This window comes from Pygocentrus nattereri, chromosome 13, assembly GCF_015220715.1.
Source record: "Pygocentrus nattereri isolate fPygNat1 chromosome 13, fPygNat1.pri, whole genome shotgun sequence".
In the NCBI taxonomy this organism is placed as follows: domain Eukaryota; kingdom Metazoa; phylum Chordata; class Actinopteri; order Characiformes; family Serrasalmidae; genus Pygocentrus; species Pygocentrus nattereri.
The window spans coordinates 9,361,326-9,385,078 of NC_051223.1; the positions used below are offsets into that span (position 1 = coordinate 9,361,326).

The window sequence follows — 23,753 nt, forward strand, 5'->3', positions numbered from 1 at the left end:
GTAATACAACTTGACTGTACCTGAAAATATACCAAGTAAAAACATTTGGTATTCATGGAGCCCTGCTGGTGACAACCTGTATAAATAAAAATAATGTGTGGCTACATCTTATTAAGGCAAGGGAACGAGATCCTAATATGTCACCACAGCTTAGAAAGGCATGGGAATGAGATAATTAAGTCATGGCCATGACTTAGTAAGGCGTGGGAACTAGATCACAGTTCACTAAGTCGTGGCCACGCATTAGGATCTTGTTCCCATGATTTACTAACTCATGGCCACGCCTTAATTATCTCATTCCCATGCCTTTCTAAGTCGTGGCCACGCATTATTTTTATTTATACAGGTTGTGACCAGCGGGGCTCTGTAGGTATTTGACAACGTATGTGAGACTATTTTCCTACCAGTAGTGCTCCTTGAATTAGTGGTGGAGGTCGTGCTTGTAGGAGCAGTAGTTGAGGTTATGGAGCTGACACCTAAAAAGCCATCGCCACAAAGCATAACTGATCATGAAAGACGCATGTAGATTAATCAGAAGTTGATTTTTAATATGTTTAGTGGACCGTCACATGATGCGCATGAACATCATACAGTTTTTCCTGAAAACTGAAATACACAGTGGAATAAAGTTGAGTTTTTGTCCTACCAGTGGTGCTTCTTGATCCAGCTGTGGAGGTTGTGCTTGTAGTTGATGTTACCGTGCTGACTCCTGACAATACAAGGTATTCATGAGAATAATACACATTATTGACAGATGATAACACTTTATTCAGAAAACTGCAGCTTTGCCTGAAGCTGAAATGTACTGAAGATTGAGTTTCATTGAATATAATAAATAACGGATGTTTAATGGTTTAATAAGGATTACTGAAAATTACGTGATAGAACTTATAATGATACGACTCGACTGTACCTGAAAATACACAAAGCAAAAAACATTTGATAATCAACAACGTATGTGAGACTATTTTCCTACCAGTAGTGCTCCTTGAATTAGTGGTGGAGGTCGTGCTTGTAGGAGCAGTAGTTGAGGTTATGGAGCTGACACCTAAAAACATCACCACAAAGCATAACTGATCATGAGAAAGACATGTAGATTACTGAAAAGTTGATTTTTATTATGTTTGATGGACCGTTACATGACAGTAATGTAAATGATATCATTTTACTGAACATTGAAATATACATTGCAATAATAATTCATGTTTGGAAATTAACGTTGGGATTTCTGTCCCACCAGTGGTGCTTCTTGATCCAGCGGTGGAGGTTGTGCTTGTAGGAGCAGTAGTTGAGGTTACAGAGCTCACACCTACAAAAACATCACCATAAAGAGAAATGTGTACATCACAAAAAGTTGACTTTCACAAGACATAAATGAAAATAATATAATTTACAGGACATTCAAAAATACACCGCGATTACATTTTGGATTTGGAAACTTTAGTCAGACAATTGTTTGTTTGCCATGAAGCTGAGATGTTGCTTGAAAATAGTTTCATTGCATTTACAACCATTTGTCACTGTGAAATTAGACCTCTGCATTTAACCCATCTGTGCAGTGAAACACCCAGTGAGCACACTTGCCCAGAGCAGTGGGCAGCCCTATCCACAGCACCCAGGGAGCAGTTGGAGGTTAGGTGCCTTGCTCAAAGACACTTCAGTCATAGACTGTCAGCCAAGGGGATTGAACCAGCAATCTCCTGGTCACAGGGCTGGTTCCCTAACCTCCAGCCCACGACTAGCCTGGAACATGAAGGCTAAAAGCTGGGAACTGATGTCACAGCTCGATGACGTCATGCTGGCTAGTAAGGGCCGGATCTGCAATTATGTCTGTAGATTAAATCGTTCTGAAGTTATGCAGATTATAATGCAATTAGTTAGTTCACAGGGTCTATGGAACACCATGCCATGCGTTTTTCATGAAACTGTCCAGTGAAAAAAGCCATAATAGATGTACTTGTGTGTCTGTTGGGGATTATATTCATACATTCCGGCAATATTCACACATTATGTCTTTTTGCCGAAATTTTATTATTGGCATGCAGGTAAAATAAGAAACATTACATACAACCCCAGTTCCAGAAAAGTTGTGACGCTGTGTAAAATGTAATTAAATGTAAATTAAAACAGAATGCAATGATTTTCAAATCTCATAGACCCATATTTACGGCTCAAAATCACTTTCAACATCTGATATGTGTTCTATGTTCTACTGTGAATAAAATATGGTTCTATCAGATTTGTAAATAATTGCATTCTGTTTTTATTTACATTTATTTACATTTTACACAGCGTCCCAACTTTTTGGGAATCAGGGTTGTAAATTAACAAAAAAAATTAAATTTATGTAACAAGTAAAGCAAAGGGAAAAAAGTAGCCACAGACTTGGTTACTCGAAAAAGAGGCCTCTGTTACCAGTGCAGGCCTACACTAAAAGTTGGCTTACACAATTCAAAAACTTGACAAGTCTTTCCTACCAGTTGATTTAGTGGTGGAGATCATACTCAGAAGAGTAGTAGTGGTTGGGGAGATGATACCTGAAAATAAAGCATTATAATCAGAATGATGAATCACCTGGCTGGGTCCACAATAAACAGCTAAACTGTAAAAATTAAAGAGTTCAGTGAACTCAAACATTTAAGGCACCGATGTTGATCACTTTTAAAACTTGTGAATCTTTTTAATTTGTAGAATTTAAAGTATCCACTGCAATAATATTTCATAGTTTTAAGCTTTTAAGCTTTATCTGGAGTTTTCCTACCAGTCGTGCTTCTTGATGTAGTGGTGGAGGTTGTACTTGGAGGAACAGTAGTCGTGGTTAAAGTGCTGACACCTGATAAATGAGTGTTAGAAGGTTTGTATGACATTGGTGGTTCTAAATGCTGAGCATTCCATGACATCTGTGACAAGCAGAACATTTGAATGGAAAACCTACACGGCAATTTATTATTTGAAAACTGGAGTTCTTTTCCTACCAGCAGTGCTTCTTGATGTTGTGGTGGAGGCCATACTTGGAGGAACCGTAGCCGATGTTACAGTGCTGACACCTGAAAATAAAATATAAGGAGCATCGTGAGAGAAATCATTTTGAATATTTTTTACCACATTTAATTTAGAGAACCACAGCTAATGAAATCGCCAATGGATCGCATTCCAGAGAAGTTATATTACGTGTCCAAAAGTTTGTAGACACTTCTTCTAATTAGTGAATGTAAATCTCGCCTCAATTTTGTCTGAAATGTCTAGAATGGAGGAGTTTACTTTCAACTGACTCACAGATCTCTAAACTGACCTCTCACTTTTGCCGTGTTATCAGGCCACATGCTGTGGATTATGGTGTTTTTGTGAAGAGTGGCGAGGATTTGAAGATGAGGAAACACAGATTTGCTAGCGTTTGCTCATTCGGTGTCCATGCTGCAAATGATCCGATCATAACAGCTGTGAATAATGGATCATAAAATGCTTCGCAGTGATCAAATCCTGAGATTTCAAGCTTTCTATCAGTTTCTGTTGCAGCACTGCATGGCGTGGTGGGTCACGCTGTCACAGTGTCACGGCAAGAAGGGCCTGGGTTCGATTCCCCGGCCGGGCAACCAGGGTCATTTCTGTCTGGAGTTTCCTGAGGGAGAAGCTGCTTAGAAGGTGTGTGTGTGTGTGTATTGCTGGAAGATTTGATGTATAAAAAACAGAAGTGTGGCAGTACTTGAACAGTGACCTAGGTAAGGTTAAGGTGCACCCACTGCCAATGCAGATGTTCATTTGCATACAGCTTGTACAATCTCATAGGAAAGCACAGAATTAAGAAAATAGCATTATGGATCTGTAGAAGTAATATAATACATTTGTGAAGGTGGTAATACCATGCCCTCTCACTGCTCCAGCATCTCTAATGCAAACTCAACTTATATTTCAAAGGAACAAAACACTTTGTCCCTCTAGGTGAGCAACACTGTACTAAACATGGTATTTTTTATGGTGTACTGCAAGGGTCTGTATTAGGCCTGCTTTCTTTTCAACGTACATGCCACCATTAGGTCACATTATTAAAAAGCACATAGTCAGTTTTCATAATAGATGATACACAATTATGTTCCTGCAAGGCCAGATTATATTTAAAGATTTATAAATCTGTCTATTTTTTTTAACTAAATGAAGAAAAAATGTCATTGGTAATGAAGCAAAGAGAACACACATTTCAAGTGGTCTGGGAAATCAAAAAAGGAAAGTTTTGGCACCTTTTTTTCTACACTTCATGATTTATAATGATGTAAGCAACTGCGGGCGTGTCTATGGGAGAGATAAGCCTTGCCCATGCAGAGGAATCATCTGCCCATCCAATGAAAACTCTGAAAAAAATCACCGTTTTTTGAGTGTTCATAGTTTTTTTTTTTTCATAGATAACTTTGTTATTGCTCATCTAAAATGCATTGCTTTCTTATTGGCCGTTCTGAACGTGTGGGCGTGCTTAGTCAGAGCTCCTCCTTTATCATCACCAAACCAAATACTTCTTTACATATTCAGTACGGACATGAAATGAAACCGACTTGTAGCTGCTCTCAGTAATCCAAGTAAAACTGTCAATACCGTTGATAAGATCATTCTTTTCTTTGGTTCTTATAAGTTAATATCAGTAGTCTTGTATGGTTTCTTAGTTAAGTTTGCATGTCTTGCAAGCTGCATGTTTCTTTTAAGCTTCCAGCTCACTCGGTGGTCATTGGTCAGTAAATGAGGCTGAAGGTCTAATCAGAGAACAAATGCCCCCTAACGTTTGCTAACTTCGTTACCCCAGTGAGGCACATTACCTCTGTAATTTTACTGCTTTGCTGCCACCATCAGGTGAAAAGAAGAACTACAGTGCACTGGCTGGTGGGCCACTTAGAACACACTCTTAAACAGAACAAACAGGCCGGTTAAAATCTGTCTGTGGGCCGCATTTGGCCCTGGGGCCGGACTGTGGACACCCCTGTAGGTGTAGTAAAAGAACTTACCATTGATCAGCAGCAGTGCCAACACACTTAGCAGGACGTGAAACCCCATTGCAATAAACTGAAGCCTAGAAATTCAAATCAGCCTGAAAGATCAGAAAATATGACAACATACTGTAAATGCTCATGTGTAATTCCTATTGTGTCTGTTGCAATCATAAATACACAATCTCTGATTCTGATGCTTCAATGATCAACACAACAGTGTTGGTATCACTTTCTATAAAGACCACGCCAATGAGCATCTATAAACCCATTCATCAACATTCAGGTTTAATAACACGTTCACAACATGTTATAATGCATTCATAAGTCACAATGCACTGTACAAGCTGGCAGTTCCTTCAGCGCAATATAACATGCTATGAACGCTACTTATATTGTGTTTGTATGTTAACCATTCAAAATAAATAATAAACATGCCTATAAAGTGTAATGCCATGTATTTATAGCCATGTTTACAAGGCCACATGTATGCATTGCAACACGTTATGAATGTGTTCATAGTTTCTTATATAAAGGTAGTAACCTGTCACTTGGGTTAGACCCTCAAGGCTCCATCTCAGTATCTTTAGTCAGGGAACATATCTGAACCATAATCCACTAAAATGATCTGTTCTAAGCTGTACTGACTCCACACACCCCGTCTCACCTCCAGGCTTTTATTCTACTGCTCTGTTTTAAAACATTCGGTTATGAAAAGGTACAAATGCCAACTTTGCACGTGGAAAAACTGATTTAAGCTTCACAATCAGACCTTAAAACCACTGCTGGAGCTGTGAGGGAACATTTACACTGTTTGTACCTTGATGAACGAGAAATGTACCTGCACAGAACCTTCATTTCTAACAGTATAGAGAGGCCTAAACATTGTCCTGAGCCACTGAAACACTGGGCTGGAATTTTTTCAGTCATTTTTCAGTCAGAAGTAGAAAAAAAAACATATCTTTAACAGAAAATGGCACAGTAGCCTCTGCAACTATACATTATTTTTCATGTTTCAGTATTTAGCATGTCCCCACTTTGTCTGCCTTTATTACAGCCTCCATTCCTTCAGTCTTAGAAGCTGGTTGGTTGTAAACTGTTGACTTTATATACGTGTCATCACGGCTACAGAACAGTATTGATAGACATATCGCTGCTGTCTGAACAAAACCTCGTAACTCAATTTTTGTTGTTTTTCAGTTTTTGACATCATTTGAAAATAGTCCTATATATTGTGTGTAAATTCCATGAAGATTGGAACAAAATAAATGACCTAAAATTACTTGGATAAAGGTCTGGTTCCATTGACTTACATTAAAGGTAGAGTGTGTTTTTCCCTTCTCCCGTAAAGTTACAATTTTTGAGATACAAGGTTTTGATCCGACAAAAGAGATATGGTAGTATAACCAAATTATGATGACTTAGTTTAAGACTAAAGGAAAGCTTACTTAAGCGTAATTGTCATGGTTTAGTTTGTGTTTATATAGGCAGGTCATTGAAAGCCGAGTTATTGACCGTACGTTTATTCATTTTTCAGGTCACGCTTTATTTGGACAGTCCCCTATAGACGCTCTACAGAGACTTAAACCATAAAATATCACTTTCTGGTGATATTCAGTTGATTTTCAACAGCATTATGGTTAGAGTTAGGGCTAGGGGTTGGTGTAGGTTTTGCCTTCTGGTTAAGTTTAGGGTTAGGAATAGATTTAATAAAAACTTTCATACTGAACTCCAAGTTCAGTTTCATTTAATAGAAATGTAGCTGAATGTTACTTAAAGACATAATGAGCATTTACAAAGCATCTATAGTGGACCATCCAAGTAAAGTGTTAACACAAGCCAACATTCCACAGAGTTAAAATGATGTTGACCTAATTCAGAGCACGAGAATATACTACCACAACATAAAACAGACTAATTTAAAACAGGTTTAAAAGGCTTTACCTGTGCTGGTGAGAGCAGGAAGAGTTACTAGAATCAGCAGTCTAGGAAAAATGCCTCATCATCTGCACTTGTGCTACAATATATATACACACACAACCACGAATAACCGGTTCTTCGTTTCTTTTATCTTTTGGGCATGAATGCCATACTTGGTATGTAGTCCTAGCACCAGCGTATCAAGAAGGCCACATCAGTCCAGGCTTTTATACATTATTTCTATTAAAACAGATTTTAAACAGATGCCAGATTTCAGATAATGAGCTCATTATGGGGAAAATGAGATTTATAAAAGAGAAAATTCTACAGATGATAAAGCCGGGCAGGTCTTCGCATCACATATCCTGGAAATATGAAACCGAAACATGAATCTTCATAATTCAGGCAGTAAATGTATTTGTGTCCTCCCTCTCCTTTTGTGTTCTTCACTTCTTTTGTTTTCATTGTCTTCCGCCTCCCATGTGTTTTTGATAGCACTGACACTGACAGCAGGAGCTTCATTCACTGCTCAAAGCTGGGCCTGTTTTTCCCAGAATGCACCATTTATCACATCAATCTGCTGTGTTTAGGGAATACAGTACATTTACTGCTGTGTTTTTTGGACCTCCTATGGTGACATGGTGATTACTTTTCTAACAAGGTGTGGCCACAAATTAAAATACACTCACTTTATTAGGTACACCTTGCAAGTAAAAGGTTGGACCCCCTTTTGCCTTCAGAACTGCCTTAATTCTTCATTCTAATTATTCTTACCTAATAAAGTGGCCGGTAAGTGTATTAAGTTTCTCTTAACTCGTGAACTCAACATATGTTGTATCTGCAATATATTAATGTGTGGCCTCAAAATAATGATTCTTGGCTGTAATATATTAATTTGTGCCCTCAATAAATGAATTTCTGTTTTCAACATATATTCATGGCCACAATATGGCAATTTGTAACCCCAATATATTAATTCATGGTCACAATGTAGTAATTTGCGGCCTCAACATAGTAATTTGTGGCCTCAGTATAGTAATTTGTTGCTTCAATGTATTAATTCAGGGCCTCAATTTCTTAATTTGTGGCTTTAATGTATTAATTCATGGCTTCAATATGGTACTGTGTGGCCTCCATATAGTAATTTATGGCCTCAATGTATTAATTTATGGCCTCAACTTATTAATTTGTGGCCTCAGTGTATTAATTCATAGCTTCAATATAGTTATTTGTGGCCACAATATATTACTTCTTAGCCTCTAATATAGAATTATTTCATTTTCACGTTTCCATGAAATGGAAACCTAGACATGCTGATCTGACTGAGACGCTCCCGTTCTTGCGTGTCCTCTGGCATTTGGCAGGACTGAAAGAACACTCTGAAAGTTTTGTTTCAGTTTAAACAATAGAGGTTGCATAAGAGCTGGAAACGTCTGAGTGTCGTTTCACAGGCAACCGCAAATGTAATGAAATGTATTCTTTGAGATGTAGACCACAGGTGGAAATGGCTAGGATTTCAGATTTTCGGGGGGGGGGGGGCTGAGACATTGGAAGACATGGAAGTTGTATCTACCAAGCTGGCCTGCTCACTTTTCCACAGGAGTACTCAAAATGTATTTTTGCATTTGCTACTGCTACTTAATAAAAATGCTCTCAAACACTTTTTCTCTCTTGTTGGTTATGCTATTATGAATTGCCTTCCTATATGCATGTTCAACACTTATTGATAAAAATGCCTTGATGTAGGATAGAACGACTTAGAAATCTAGAAACTTACAAAGTTGAAATGTGAAACCTATGTCACAACTGTCAAACAAGCCTTTCATCAGGACAGAGTATGATGTGATCTACTCAGATCCTGTGCTATTTCTGGTACTGCCTTCGTGGATGTGCAGTTGAGAAACAATTTCCTGAAATCCATGTGTACAGATAGTAATAAATGCCACTGGGCCTGAAAACCTGGTAACAGTATGATGTTCAGAGGTGTTTGAGGCACCAAACAGAATTCCAAAGTAGTCAGCGCCCTAATGCCATATGCATTTGTCAAAAATGCCTGATTGTCGCCTGTCTCACCTGTCTGTTGTCTATAGCCTTGCCCTCTCATTAGTCCCATGTGTTTCTGGTTTGTTCCATGTGCATTTATACAGCTTTATATACAAATTTAAATGGTTCATTTTTTTTATATAATTTCTGCTGAGTTTAATATATAGGGGAAATATACAAATAAACATAAACAAAAACTGCCTAAGAAACTTATTTTCACTTAGAAACGTAACAAAACATGCAATTTGAACAGGGGAGCCTAACATTTTGCATGTGACTGTACCTGTTAATTCATTACTTTCAGTTCACTTGCTGCTTCTGGTTGAGGCTCAGCTTGCAGTCCCTTCAAATTATGGTTAATGCATGGTTTTTCCTATGTGTTAGCTTTCTGCAAAAAAATTGAGCCAAAGGAAAATGCTAAGGTTTTTCAGGGGTTAAATTTGTGCAGTTGATCCTGTAAATATTTTTCCAGCTATACATTTAGCCTTGTAAGCTCAAACTCCAGGACTGGGTAGCACCAGGTTTGCATAGGCTTATACTTAAGTTTGGATGTAAAGTCCTAAGTCCTTAGGTACACTAATTAATTTCAAATGATCCTTTTATTATCCTTATTTTTAATACTCAATTTCTAAACACAATGAGATAAAATAAAATGTGCCACAACTTTTGCACAGGCTACACTTTATGTTTTTTTCCCATTATGTTAATTATTACATATTAGGATTCATCAAGCAGCTGCAATAAAAAGCTGGATTCATTTTTAATGTTATTTATTGTCATTCATCAGTATGCAAGTGTACAGAAGAGATTATAAGATAAATAATATAAATTAATATAAAATGTACATGAAAAGGTGTAATTATATATATATATATATATATATATATATATATATATATATATATATATATATATATATAGAGAGAGAGAGAGAGAGAGAGAGAGAGAGAGAGAGAAAGCACATGTGCATGTGAGGTGTACTGAAGTAAACCAGCTTATTGGAAAGTTAGGTGCCTTGAGCAGAATGACATCTGCACCAGAAGAAAGTCAATCAAATAATATAGCAGTCTTGTTGGGTATTGTTGTTATTGTCTATGTGTGATTAAAGGACTAGAGTGCCAAAGACTCAAACACAGATTCTACCACCTAATACAGAGTTGATCAGCTAAAACATGTTTGATGTCCAAATTTTGCTTCTTTACTTTAGCGCTGGAGCTACACGACTAACATTGCTAGTACACACAGTAAAAGTCAATAGTCACCCAAATCTTTTCCGTAAATACAACCTCAAAACTTCTCTCAACTCACTCAAACTGTTTAAAGGTCTTTGGTAAGGTGACACAGACCTGTTGATGTTATGACTTACTGTGAGCTATAAAAACTTCACCCTTCACCCAATGCTAAATGCTCCGGGCAGCCACTTCAGACAACAGGTGTTGTGCAGAATCTGACCGCACACAGGCATATTCTTGCGATTTCTGTTGCTTCTATTTTTAGACATATTCTTTCATTTGAAAATTTAAGAAATGAAACACAAATCACAAATATAATCTCTAGCATCCACACACCTGCATTGCCTTGTAGCTCTGGTTTAAAACTAAAGTAGCTCAATATCTTGACTGAATGGCTACATTTAAGGTAAGTGGAAAATTTTGTGAAGTTGAAGCTGCTCATCATTTCCATAGCGGTTCCACTGATGATAAGTGGTGAGTAAAAATTCGAAATGTTGCTGTGATCCAACTAGCTGGTCAAGATTCCGAAGATCATAATAATCATCTCCCGTCAACTAGCCTGTAAAGTCTTGGGTGACCATATTGAGCACGTTGTTTCTGCTCTGGGACCAACATCTGCCAGTCACCTTTCTCAGTTCATCCTGAACCTGGAATAAATGAAACAAACAGATGACTATCAGCAGTCTGTAGAAAGTGTACTGAGATATTATTCACATAAATGGAGTATCTTACCTCGCTGTTCATGAAGCAGTACAGCAACGCCACAATGAAGCCCTGTAACAGCATGTTAAACTAGAGTCACTGTTCAAAAAAACTATGGGGTCTACTTTATGCTTCATGGGATCATTCCGCCATATTGGCAGGGTTGGTATATTTTTGTTAACATGCTATAAATGCTCACAGTCACTGAAACAGTGTAACGCCGGGGACCGAGGAGGCGGATGCATGTGTTGAGGTAAGCAACGTGTATTAAGGGCAAATCCAGGGTCATAGTCACAACGGTCCAGGCTCATCCAACACGGAGAGCAGGAGGGACAGACATGACAAAACACTGAACACTGAATCAAACACCAAACACCATGAGAATACAATACATCCAACAATTCAGACAGTTCAGACAAAGACCAGTCAAGACAAAGGGCAAACACAGGGCTTAAATACAACAGGGCCAACAAGGGGTTACAAGACAGATGGAAACACAGATGGGAACAATCAGGGGCAGAGTCACTAAACAAGGGGGCTGGACTACAAAACCAAAACAAAGAACACGCGGGCTAAACCAAAACACAACACGAACACCTGAACAGGACTGGGATGGGCCAATCGTGACAGAGAGCTTAAAGAGATTTCTGTTTTATTGTGGTTTTCAGAGAATGTGGTGCATCTAAACCAGATCTGTTGAAATGCCAAACAACAGTATAATGATATCGTTAGCCTTATTGACAGTGTGGCTCCATACAAACTACCAAACAAAGAGTGGACCACTGATATGAATATGTTACATCCCCATTCATTCACTTTTTCCGAGCTCATTTGTAGCCAAAGTGTCTATATAATTCCTGTTTAACTATAAACACTATTTCAGCTACTAACACTGATTTTTTTTACTCAGCCAGTGGTGTATTACACTGAGTTTCTGACATATATCACTTTATTAGTAACTTTTTTATTTTATCACTTTATTATTCCCTTGGCAGGGAAAAATTGCAACAGGCCCTTGGGGGCAGTGAGGAGCTACCTGAGGACTGGGAAACTACAGCTAAGTTGGTGAGAGAAACTGGCAAGAATGTGTTGGATGTTTAGACTGGTCAGAGGAAAGAACACAAGGAAAGTTGGTGGTGGAATGAGGAAGTCCAGGAGAGTATTCAGAAGAAGAAGGCAGCTAAGAAAAAGTGGGATAACCAGAGAGATGAAGGAAGTAGGCAGGAGTACTGTGAGCCACCAGATTTCACTCAGTTACCACCAAATTCCACTCAATTACCACCACATTTCACTCAGTTACCACCATATTCCATTCAGATACCACCATATTTCGCTCAGATACCACCATATTTCACTCAGTTACCACCATATTCCATTGTTACCACCATATTTCACTTAGTTACCACCAGATTTCACTCAATTACCACCATATTTCACTCAATTACCACCATATTTCACTCAGTTGCCACTATATTTCACTCAGATACTACCACATTACATTCAGTTACCACCATATTTCACTTAGTTACCACCAGATTTCACTCAATTACCACCATATTTCACTCAATTACCACCATATTTCACTCAGTTACCACCATATTTCACTCAGTTACCACCAGATTTCACTCAGTTACCACCATATTTCACTCAATTACCACCATATTTCACTCAGTTACCACCATATTTCACTCAATTACCACCATATTTCACTCAGATACCACCATATTACATTCAGTTACTACCATATTCCATTCAGTTACCACCATATTTCACTCAATTACCACCAGATTTCACTCAGATACCACCATATTTCACTCAAATACCACCATATTACATTCAGCTACCACCACATTCCACTCAATTACCACCATATTTCACTCAGTTGCCACCATATTTCACTCAGTTACCACCATATTCCATTCAGTTACCACCATATTTCACTCAGTTACCACCACATTCCATTCAGTTACCACCATATTTCACTCAGATACCACCATATTTCACTCAAATACCACCATATTACATTTAGCTACCACCACATTCCATTCAGTTACCACCATATTTCACTCAGTTACCACCACATTCCACTCAGTTACCACCATATTTCACTTAGTTACCACCAGATTTCACTCAGATACCACCATATTTCACTCAAATACCACCATATTCCATTCAGTTACCACCATATTTCACTTAGTTACTGACTTGTTTCACTGCATTACTTGCACATTTCATATAAGTGAGTGAAGATTATAATCTGAGTTTATCAGTTTTCTCATTCCGATGATTCTAAATGCAGTTAACATCGCACTTTTGTTTTAATCAAGGCTTTTATCTTGTTTCTGGCTCCCCAGTGAGACTCACTTGTATGTATGTATGAAAACCTTGTACTTCACGCTGTCTGATGGAAACTGTTGTTATTGCAAATTATGTAGAGAAATTAAATTCTCTATGCACCAACAAGACATCTGGCTCCATTCACTGAAGGGTGGGACTTGCCATAACACGACCACCATGGTGAATGTTATAAGCCATCCCATTTATATTTCGACCAGCACTTATAATGTCTCACGAGCACCTGAAAGGATCCCAGCACCAGTTCAAAGAAAAGTCTGGCCTCCAGCCCCACATGCTCCGGGAACAGGGCGAACACAGTGTAATGGACTCCAAACAGAGGGATCAGCAGCAGAGTGGACTTCACCATCCGCCTGCAGAGGGCAGCAGAGAAGAAAACATTGACAAGCCCAATATAAGATGAATACAGCATTTAATAGGGATGGTAGATTCTTTTTGTTCTGATACTTTGTAATACTAGTATCCCACTACAAGACTATTGTGCCTCTAAAATCTTGTGTAATGCTTCATTATAATTATTTTTCACATATACAGTACTGTACAGCAGTCAGAGAGCACTCTTTTCATTTAATTCCCAGTCAAAATTACCATTAAGTACAAGTTATTCATTTTTCAAGAGATATTTCTGAGGACATTAAATGTCATATTAATACAGTGTCTGCTATCCATTTTGTATCCAATCAAATGTGGTGATACCTGTACAGTGGTCTTTCTCCTGAATGACAGTCAGGGGTCTTTGTCTTCAACACAATAATCCTACTGATGTTCACAAATACGAGAAAGTTCACCTGCAGTATGTAAGAGGTGCATTAATAGCTCCGCTGAGTGAATGGGCTGTTTATTATGAAGGTGTGGCAGTAATGCTAAACCTTTATACTCACAAAAACTGAGAGGAGGATGGGTGTTTTGATTATCCACCAAAGACCACTGTCCAAGTCATCCCAGCATCTGCCAATACATCACGACATGACTTTAATATGACACTGTACTCCTGTGAATGACTGTTAGTCAATTGCTCTCAGCATTTAAGGGACCCATGTCCTACTAGGTTTTCTTCTAAAGTCAACTATAAAATCTGGCTTTATATACCAAAAACTCATAATTCATAACTCATTTTTACGTGACCATTTCCAAGCACTCTTGATGTTGTTAAACAGGCTTTTTTATTACTGTGCCTTTAAGACTGTTACTTGTAAATGATCTGGCTGCACCGTATTGCGCCTCTTCCAAAAAGCAGCCCAGTCTGAAAAGTCAAAACAGCTGTTAAGTTGGGACTGAAATCCTCAGGGACAGAAAAAACAAACTTTAGCTGCTCCTTTTAAACAAGAGGGTCCTTTGGAAGGCTGCAGTGATCCATTTGCTTGCCGACTGCCATTAACTGTACAACATTTAATCGTTTTCCCACAGCTTCCACTCCAGTAACTCTAGGGGTCCAATCCCATTTCTTCCCCTCGCCTCTACCACTTAGCCCTTAGGCTTCCGTCCTACAGGTTTTTGTCTAGGGGTGGGGTGTCCTGATTGTTGTTGAGATAGAGGAATAGGGTGAAGCATTAGAGCTACACCGCCCTCCAAAGCGAGAGTTATGTGAAAAAACAGAGAGTTATGTGAAAAAAAGAATAAGAGGCAAGTTGGCTGAACAAGAGACCAAAGACACCCACAAATGTGAGAATTTTCTCTGCTGAAAATTACGATAATTACTTTATTATCTAAATGTAATGTTGTTTCAGTGTATTATGGTCCTTTTCTTCATAAGAAGCACAAAAAAACTCTATTATGCTGCATCAGAGGGCGTCAGAACTGCTGCTCTATTTAAGGTGGAACGGGAAAATTCAAACAAGAAGCTGCCAAACACACTTCAGCTTCATATCACTGAAGAATTAGGGGTGGGTGATAATACATAACTACCCCCCTCTTTGAAGGCATACGATTCCCTAAAATGTAACTAAAGCCCAGCAGTGAGGAGCTGAACTTTCCCCTCCTCTGCTGTCACTGCAGACGGGCAGGGTCGCCTACAGAGCAGCACTAGTAGCTGTCAATGAAGTGATGCTCTTTTTTTTACTTGAGGGTCCCACTTCGTAGATTTCAACCACCACCCTTTGTAACTCAGTTTCTTACCCCTGGTTGTCAAACTGAAGCTTTAAGAGCATCCAGATGATTATCATCACAGACGGGGTTCCTGTAATGCATAAAGCCATTTTATTAGAGCGTGAGCACACTGATGTAATAATTACTATAATACAGACACTGACACTTCTGTTCTTCTTACCCCAGCCGATCAGCGTGTACCACCAGAAGATGGCCCTCTTTTGGGTAAAGGTGAACACCAGAAGAGTCTGCAGGTACAATCCTTCCACTAGCAGCCAGTAGAAGTTTGCCAGAACAGAAAACTGGAAGAATGTCACCGTAGCTTTACACGCAACCTGATGAGTAAGATCAGTAGCGAGTTTTTATTAGGAGTCTGCCTTGTTTTTGAATATGAAAACTGGACAGTGGCTAAGTTCTCATATGTATATATTTTACACAAAGGATTTTGTACTATACTATACTATAATATTTATACTATAATAGCAATAATACTAATAACTAGATGTGTATTTCCTGATGGAACTGCAAGAGTGCTTGAAAAGAGTTGCAAGTGTGTGTGTGTTTCTGTGAAGGTGAACAACACCTCCTTATGTATGTGTCTGTATGTGTGTGTCTGTGTGGTGTGTGTGAGAGGGAGAGATGTATGTGTTTGGGGGGGGTCATTCAAATGAACTGTCACTCTGTTATTATGCAGCTCTTAGTGGAGAAGCCTTGTTTCACTCCGATTTGCACCCTCTGAGCAAATAGTCATAACTCTGGAAATGTTTACTCTACTGCTTAACTGGATAGATGGTGTGAGATAAGACCCCTTGAGGATTATGTTGGTGTAATGTTGTCTGTATTGAGAAGAAAATTTTTGAGTTATGACGAGTTAAACACAGAGAAAATCTTGAAATAAGCAGATTCGGATTTTGAGAAATTTACATGGGAGTGAATGGGGCAGTTTTCTGTGCCTAGTGCCAAACAAATGCTCATAACTCTAAAGCTAATTGATAAAATGATGAGATATTTTGAGGTTTCAGAAAGGACGTTTCTCTACCATTTAAAACTGAAATGGAGTGTCTAGGTGAAAGTTTAAGGATTTTAAAGCAGATTCCCTGCGTGATCAGCTGTGTCTGTGAGACTGAGTGGCCTGCTGTGACGTAATCAATGTCAGTTAGAATCTGAAGTTCTGAATATTCCGGCATTCACTCTTATGGGAGGTTTTTAATTTTTACACTTAATTTTATTAAAAACTATCAAGCCTATTGACTCCAAAAATACACAGCAACGAGACCTTCGAAACACAGCTTGAACAAAGTCCGTATGTTAAGCGGTTCGGGCTGTATTAATTGCAGAAAAGTGTGGAAGAAGAATAAGAAGAAGTATGAGAGACAACAATAGAGCACTTACTTTTTCAAGCAGTCTAATAATATAGGAAGTATAACTAATACTAGAGCATTTTTGATCTGGTCATTTTTAGATGGTTCCTAACACTGAAGCAGACGTGGAAGCAAGCACATGTGAGCTGAAGCTCAATCTTTGTGAAATAAAATAACAATATAATTGCACAGTTGAGTGAAAGATGTGGCTGTAGTATACCATCACTCGAGTCGGGTCCAACTTGAGCCACGAATTTAATGAATTGAGGCTCGATTCGAAAAAATCAAGAAGGACTTGGGACTCGTCTTTGACTTCAACACCAATAACTCGGACTTCAGCCTGTACTGACTCAAAACTTGAATCGAGACTCGACTGTCATAACTTGGCACCTGACTTGGAGCTAGAGTGTCAAGACTTGAGACTTACTTGTTACTTGCTACTTGTCCCCACCTCTGCTGTCACCTTTAACCTGTTAACTGTCACCCCATAATGGCCTGAAACGACATACCCAAAATAAAAGGGGCGCTGTTCCCACACACTTTGGGCTACAGTCATGATCTTGGTCTCATTGGAAAGGTAGCAATCCCAACCGTCAGACGAAACATATGAATTAGTGAGACAGAGTAACAGAGGCTAGAATGGAGAAGTTTATTTCTGCCTCCAGATCTCTAACCTGATCTCTGGCTCTTGCCATGTTACGAAGACCACGTTTTTTGGATTATGAAGGCTTTGAAGGTCTGGACCCTAGCGTTTTTCTCATTAGTTGCTTGTGTTACAAATGAGATGATTGCTACTGCTATGAATAGCTGATTATAAAATGGTTTGAGGGAATTAAATCCTGAAATTACAAGCTTTCTAATGGTGTATTGTATCACCGTGTTCCTAGTATTTTGATGCATAAAAATGCTACATAACAAAACGGAAATTAACACTAACGGAAGTATGCTGCTACCGGAACAGTGATCTACACAAGCTTAATAAAGCCATTTTTAGGGCGTTCCAATGATTGTATGACATTTTTGCATAATGCATGCTGGGTATTGTAGCGAGAGACCACTCATGGATGGAAACACAAGAAGGATACATAACCAAACCAACGAGGTAAAGGGATGCAATGCTGCATTACATAATAACATAGTATCATATAGAACAAAGAACATGTTAAACTTCTAGCTTTAGACCAGAACAACAAGCTGTTCTCTTATTAGAGCACAAGTTTCTCCTGATTCCTGAGGTTTTTCGCTTTTACCGTGGAGAAGGTGCAGTGATCAATAGTCTGGTCAGCAAATAACACACCATCTTTCACAAACACTGCTACGCCCCTCAGGATAAAGGAGGAGAAGAGGTTGAGGTGGATGCAGGTGCGAGTGCACAGCAGCTTCCTGTGGATTCAGTGGAGATAAGCATATGCAGTTAGCCAGTACCTGGACAGATATACAGCTCTGCTGTTGGGAATGACTGAGACACAATTATAAGTACCTGAAGATGCAGAAGATGAAGACGGCGATGCAGAGAGAGCCTAGCGACACACCATAACCGACTGAGTACATCAGCTTCACGGTAGCAAAGTATTCTTGCTAGAACCAAAGAGAAAGAATGAAGGAAGATTAGCTGGAAAAGTAATATTGTAATGTATGACACAAATTGAGGTACTAGTAGTTCATAACATGCACTAAGACTTACGCAGTGTGGCATTTTCATTCTAAAAAAGATTTACTAAGAAAGGCATTAATCAGAGACAGTCTACAGATGCACCGTATGAACAAAAGTATTGGGACACCTAAACATTATACCTACAGGACCTTTTGTGATGGCCAATTCTAAATCCATGGGCATTAATATGCAGTTGGTCCCCCTTTGCAGCTCTAACAGCTTCAACTCTTCTGGGAAGCTTTCTACAAGATTTTGGAGAGAGTCTGTGGGAATTGTGTCTGAAGGTCAGACACTGATGTTGGACAAGAGGGCCTGGCTCACAATCTCTGTCCTAGTTCATCCCAAAGGTGCCTGATGAGGTTGAGGTCAGGGCTCTGTGAGGGGCAGTCAAGTTCTTCCACACCAAACTCACCCAATCAGGCCTTTATGGAGCTGCTTTGTGCACTGGGTCTCAGTCATGCTGGAACAGGAAAGGTTCTTCCACAAACTGTTTCCATAAAGTTGGAAGTGTACAATTGTCCAAAAAAAATGTTTTGGTCCTGAAGCATTAAGATTTCCCTTCACTTGAACTAAGGGTTCTAGACCAACCCCTGAAAAACAACTCTATGGCATCATCCCCCCTCCACCAAACTTTACAGCTGACACAGTGCAGTCAGGCAGGTAGTGTTCTCCAAACCAAGACTTGTCCAGCAGACTGCCAGAAAGAGAAGTATGATTCATTCTTTCAGACAACACATTTCCTGACAGTTGGCATTGTGCATTTTGATCTTAGGCTTGTGTGCAGCTGCTTGACCATGTAAATCTCAGTTATTTTGCTGATGTTGCTTCCAGAGGCAATTTGTAAATCTTTAGTCAGTAATTAAACAGTGAACAGGCACTGTGCGCTTCAGCACTTGCCGGCCCCACTCTGTGAGGTTGTGTGGTCTACCGCTTTGTGGCTGAGCTGTTGTTGCTCCTGGACTTTTCCATTTCACAATAATAGCACTTATAGTGGTCTGGGACAGATCTAGCAGGTCAGAAATTTCACAAACTGACTTTTGGCAAAGGGGCCATCCTATGTCAGTGCCATGTTTAAAGTCACTGTTCAGTACTACCCATTCTACTGTCAGTGTTTGTCTACCGAGACTGCAAGGCTATGCGCTTAATTTTATCCACCCGTTAGCAATGAAACACCTGAACTCAATAATTAGAAGGGGTTCCCAATACCTCTGCCTATATAGTGTACTTTGTGCTAGTGTGAGAGGCCGGTTTAGCAAGTTACCTAATAAGAACTTAAATGCAAGTGAACACAGACACAGCTTTGTAATTAACATAGGACCAGTATAACCAGTATAACCCTCTGTTTGTCTCACTGTTTATTCTTCTATCCTTCTGTGACTCATTAGGTCAAAATAATGACTTATTTTCTCAAGATTCTGACTTAGTAAGTCAAAATAGAGACAAAGAGGGAAAAACTGTTTGGCCATTATTTGCGGAAAAAAGTGTGTGATTATTTATTTAGTAGCAGTGACCACCTCTTTGATCCTATTATTGGTGCCAGCTGCTACACACAATTTTTTCCAATTTTCTCATCAATTTAGTCGTATCCAATTCCACCTAGTTAGGACTTCCCCAATCACACACTACCACCAGCGCTAGGAGGGCGAAACCAACTACTGCATCTTTTCAAACTGCCATTAAAGCCACGTCATTGGACAGCTGAACATGCTTGGAGGAGAACAATAACAGCCAGCTATGTTACGTCATGTAACACAATGTGTGCACAGGAGAGAGAGTGAGGCCAATTGTGCTCTTATACTCTTGGCCAGGGATGGCTGTAGCATCATCAGAGATAGAACTCACGATGCCCTGACAATAGGGCCAATGCTTAGATGGTTGCACCACTCGGGAGCCCCCAACAGTCACTTTGTTAGTGCCAAAATGTTTACAATGGTTCAAAATGTTAGTAAATCTGCCCTTATATGTCCAAAGGTTTTTAGAAACATGTTTCCAATGAAATCAGTTGTAGTAACAGGGAGTTTGTAGTTCACTCACAAGCTGTCTGGATACTTTTGGACATGTTACAGTGTACAAATAGACTCACAGTTTTAATATGGAGAACAGAGAAACTAATTAATTATTGCAATATTAAGATATTCAATTTATATTTACAAAATTTGTAATACTTTGTGCCTGGTGTCTTCTTTCTCGCTGGCATCCACCTGAAGACAGGCAGTGTAATAGGGGACACTCTGACCACTCCACCCGTCACTGGTGCAGTTACGAATGATGACGACTGTGAAAGAGAAGCATTTTATTTACATTTTATTTTGTCCACTATAGGGTGTCCAAAGATGGTGTTTGTTAACAAACTATCTGGTGAAACTTGATTAAGAACAGGGTTAGGTTTAGGTTTGAGTTCTGGACAGAAGTTAAGTGCAGGTGGTAGGTTTATGATAAGGTTTTGAGTTTTAAATGTTAAGGTAAACAGAATATATTCCATCCAGCTTGAAGTTCAGCTGAAGTTCAAACTTTAGTTGAGTTTTAATTAAAAACACGTTGAACATCTACAAAGAATCTGCAGTGGACTTTCGAAATAAAGTGTTACTGATGTTTCCTAATTTTTCTTCAAATGTTTTAGGACATTTTTCATACATTTAACACATAAAGTGTTTTGCCCAAGGGCATAACAAAGGATGCAGAGTCTCACCGTTATTTATATAGCTATTGATACATACACTATATTGGCAAATGTATTCACTTGTTTGCCTTCACACACATATAAACTTGAGTTATAGCCCATTCTTAATCCATAGGGTTTAATATGATGTTAGCCCACCCTTTGCAGCTATGACAGCTTCAACTCTTCTGGGAAGGCTTTTCCACAAGGGTTAAGAGTGTGTTTATGGGAATTTTTGACCGTTCTTCCAGAAGCATATTTGTGAGGTCAGACACTGATGTTGGACGAGAAGGCCTGGCTTGCAGTCTCCGCTCTAATTCATCCCAAAGGTGTTCTATCTTGTTGAGGTCAGGACTCTGTGCAGGGCAGTCGAGTTCTTCCACACCAAACTGGCTCATCCATGTCTTTATGGACCTGCTTTGTGCATTGGTGCGCAGTCATGGTGGAACAGGAAGGGGCCGTCCCCAAACTGTTCCCAAAGTTGGGAGCATGAAATTGCCCAAAATCTCTTGGTGCTGAAGCATTAAGAGTTCCTTTCACTGAAACTAACGGGCCGAGCCCAACTCCTGAAAAACAACCCCACACCATAATCCCCCCTCCACCAAACTTTACACTTGGCACAATGAAGTCAGACAAGTACCGTTCTCCTGGCAACCGCCAAACCCAGACTTGTCCATTGGATTTCCAGACAGAGAAGCGTGATTGGTCACTCCAGAGAACACGTCTCCACTGCTCTAGCGTCCAGTGGCGGCGCTTTACACCACTGCATTACATGCTTTGCATTGTGCTTCGTGATGTAAGGCTTGGATGCAGCTGCTCGGCCATGGAAACCTGTTCCATGAAGCTCTCTACACTATTCTTGAGCCGATCTGAAGGCCTCATGAAGTTTGAAGGTCTGTACAGATTGGTTCTACATAAAGTTGGCAACCTCTGCACACTATGCGCCTCAGCATCTGCTGACCCCGCTCTGTCAGGGCATCATTTACATGGCCGACCACTTCATGACTGAGTTGCTGTCGTTCCCAATTGCTTCCACTTTGTTATAATACCACTGACAGTTGACTGTGGAATATTTAGTAGTGAGGAAATTTCACAACTGGACTTGTTGCACAGGTGGCGTCTGAACACGGTACCACGCTGGAATTCACTGAGCTCCTGAGAGCGACCCATTCTTTCACTAATGTTTGTAGAAGCAGTCTGCAGGCCTAGGGGCTTGGTTTAACACACCTGTGGCCATGGAAGTGGTTAGAACACCTGATCACAATATAGTGTATATATCACAACTATTAACACTGTTGAAATGAAGATTCCATATCTGTATCTCCAAATATATTGGAAAACATTTTCACATAATACAGGAGAGGAGAGGAGGTGAGGTGGGGAGATCTTTGCCTGGATTAGCGCTGTGTTTCTGCAGAGATGGTGGACAGAACACTGACACACTTTCTCCGACTCGCGCAGCAGGCCAGCAGTTTACACCATCCCACTCCACCGGACAATCTGAGAAACATCAGCATATGGGCCTCAGGAGAGTCATGCATGACTTCTGCATTCACTTCATACATAATTAACATGCATAGGTTATTCCACTCACCGAGGGCCTGATCTGCACATGCCTATGAATAGTTATGAACAATGTTCATTTGGGAATCCAGTTTTTCTATTCACTCTTTTATTTTATTGTAAACTATTCATAACCAGAATAGGTTTTTTTTCACCAAGTATGTCACACATACACGTCTTTAATACTATGCTCAGTGGAATGACACAGTTATTGTGAAAAAACAGTGACTGCACAGGTGGAACAATTCTCCAGATTATGCCTTTAGAATGAACTGATATGTATAAAGAAATGTCCTAAAAATGTAAAAATTGAACACTATTCAGTAGTTCATCAAACTATTTTATTCAACCAACTAGATGTAATTAACCAGCTGCTTGGAAAGTGCAGAACTAAGACTGGGGGGAATCCACTCCACAGTCCACAGTTTATTCCCTGCCAGTGTACTGTTGACCAGTCTAAAACCAGTGCTATGTCGGCACGTACCTGTGCTTTGGTTCACTTTGGAAGGAGGTTGTGCTGAGCTTTCCTGCATCCGAACCTGACACTCAGCCTGTCTCTCGTGCAAGTGCAGCAGGATTGAACACTCAGGGTGAGTGAGTCGCACCTAAAATCACCCATGATGACACCCAAGCATCAGCATGCCAAAAAACATGCCAAATATAACAAAATATGATCTGACAGTCAAACAGCAGGTACAAACTTACTCCACTCATTGCACACAGCAGGACCCAGAAGACAGCGTTACGACACAGATCCATCCTAATGCTCTTAATGCCAGGACGTCCGAGTCCAGGATTCGGAATCATCAGGAGCACAGCATCAGATCCAGCCTCACACTGCCTGCGCGTCTCTGTTTGCGCTCTCTCTGTTTCATTCAGCGCATGGTGAAGGGAGTCCCTGGTGGTATACCCCACTTTCCTGTCTGTTTTGCATCTCTAACAACCAGAAGGCCATTATTTCATTCATATTTCAATCCAAGCTCCTAACTTGAACATGAAGTTTTTATAGGCCGCTAAAATACTAAACAACTGCATTCTGTGGTCTGTAGTGGCCGTGTGAAACTTTAGTGTCTGATGCTGGGACCAATTTCATGAGCTAAAAGTTCTGATAACTCTGATATAATTTAATATTTATACTGTCGACTTTAATTTATAGTGTCATTTTTTTAATGGTCTCTACCAGAGAACTTGTACAGAGGAGATTTACCA

At 39.6% G+C, this 23,753-nt stretch overlaps 2 protein-coding genes across 21 annotated transcripts in view; both read right to left on the reverse strand.

Annotated features, from left to right (window-relative positions):
• Positions 1–6,952, reverse strand: part of LOC108441171 (mucin-22-like) — a 28,032-nt gene extending 21,080 nt beyond the window's left edge. For 18 of the 20 annotated variants that reach the window (XM_037544076.1, XM_037544072.1, XM_037544080.1 and 15 more), the window contains exons 1-9: positions 6,915–6,952; positions 4,989–5,071; positions 2,976–3,047; positions 2,762–2,833; positions 2,478–2,537; positions 1,238–1,309; positions 977–1,048; positions 647–709; positions 405–476 (exon numbers count right to left, since the gene is read on the reverse strand). In XM_037544076.1, coding sequence (XP_037399973.1) covers positions 405–476; positions 647–709; positions 977–1,048; positions 1,238–1,309; positions 2,478–2,537; positions 2,762–2,833; positions 2,976–3,047; positions 4,989–5,037 — 532 coding nt within the window. In that variant the 5' untranslated portion in view covers positions 5,038–5,071; positions 6,915–6,952. The remainder of the gene's footprint in view (positions 1–404; positions 477–646; positions 710–976; positions 1,049–1,237; positions 1,310–2,477; positions 2,538–2,761; positions 2,834–2,975; positions 3,048–4,988; positions 5,072–6,914) is intronic. The other 2 variants (XM_037544074.1, XM_037544085.1) reach the window with 2 other exon arrangements.
• Positions 6,953–10,492: 3,540 nt separating this feature from the next.
• Positions 10,493–23,386, reverse strand: ghrhr2 (growth hormone releasing hormone receptor 2). The gene is made up of 13 exons (XM_017720540.2): positions 23,250–23,386; positions 23,029–23,149; positions 22,386–22,481; positions 20,488–20,597; positions 18,149–18,246; positions 17,919–18,051; positions 15,489–15,642; positions 15,338–15,398; positions 14,104–14,170; positions 13,919–14,010; positions 13,446–13,575; positions 10,898–10,939; positions 10,493–10,812 (listed from the first exon to the last, which is right to left on the reverse strand). Exons 1-13 carry the CDS (start codon positions 23,349–23,351, stop codon positions 10,720–10,722), a joined length of 1,299 nt encoding a protein of 432 aa, XP_017576029.2. The 5' UTR covers positions 23,352–23,386; the 3' UTR covers positions 10,493–10,719.
• Between the last annotated feature and the right edge of the window lie 367 nt (positions 23,387–23,753).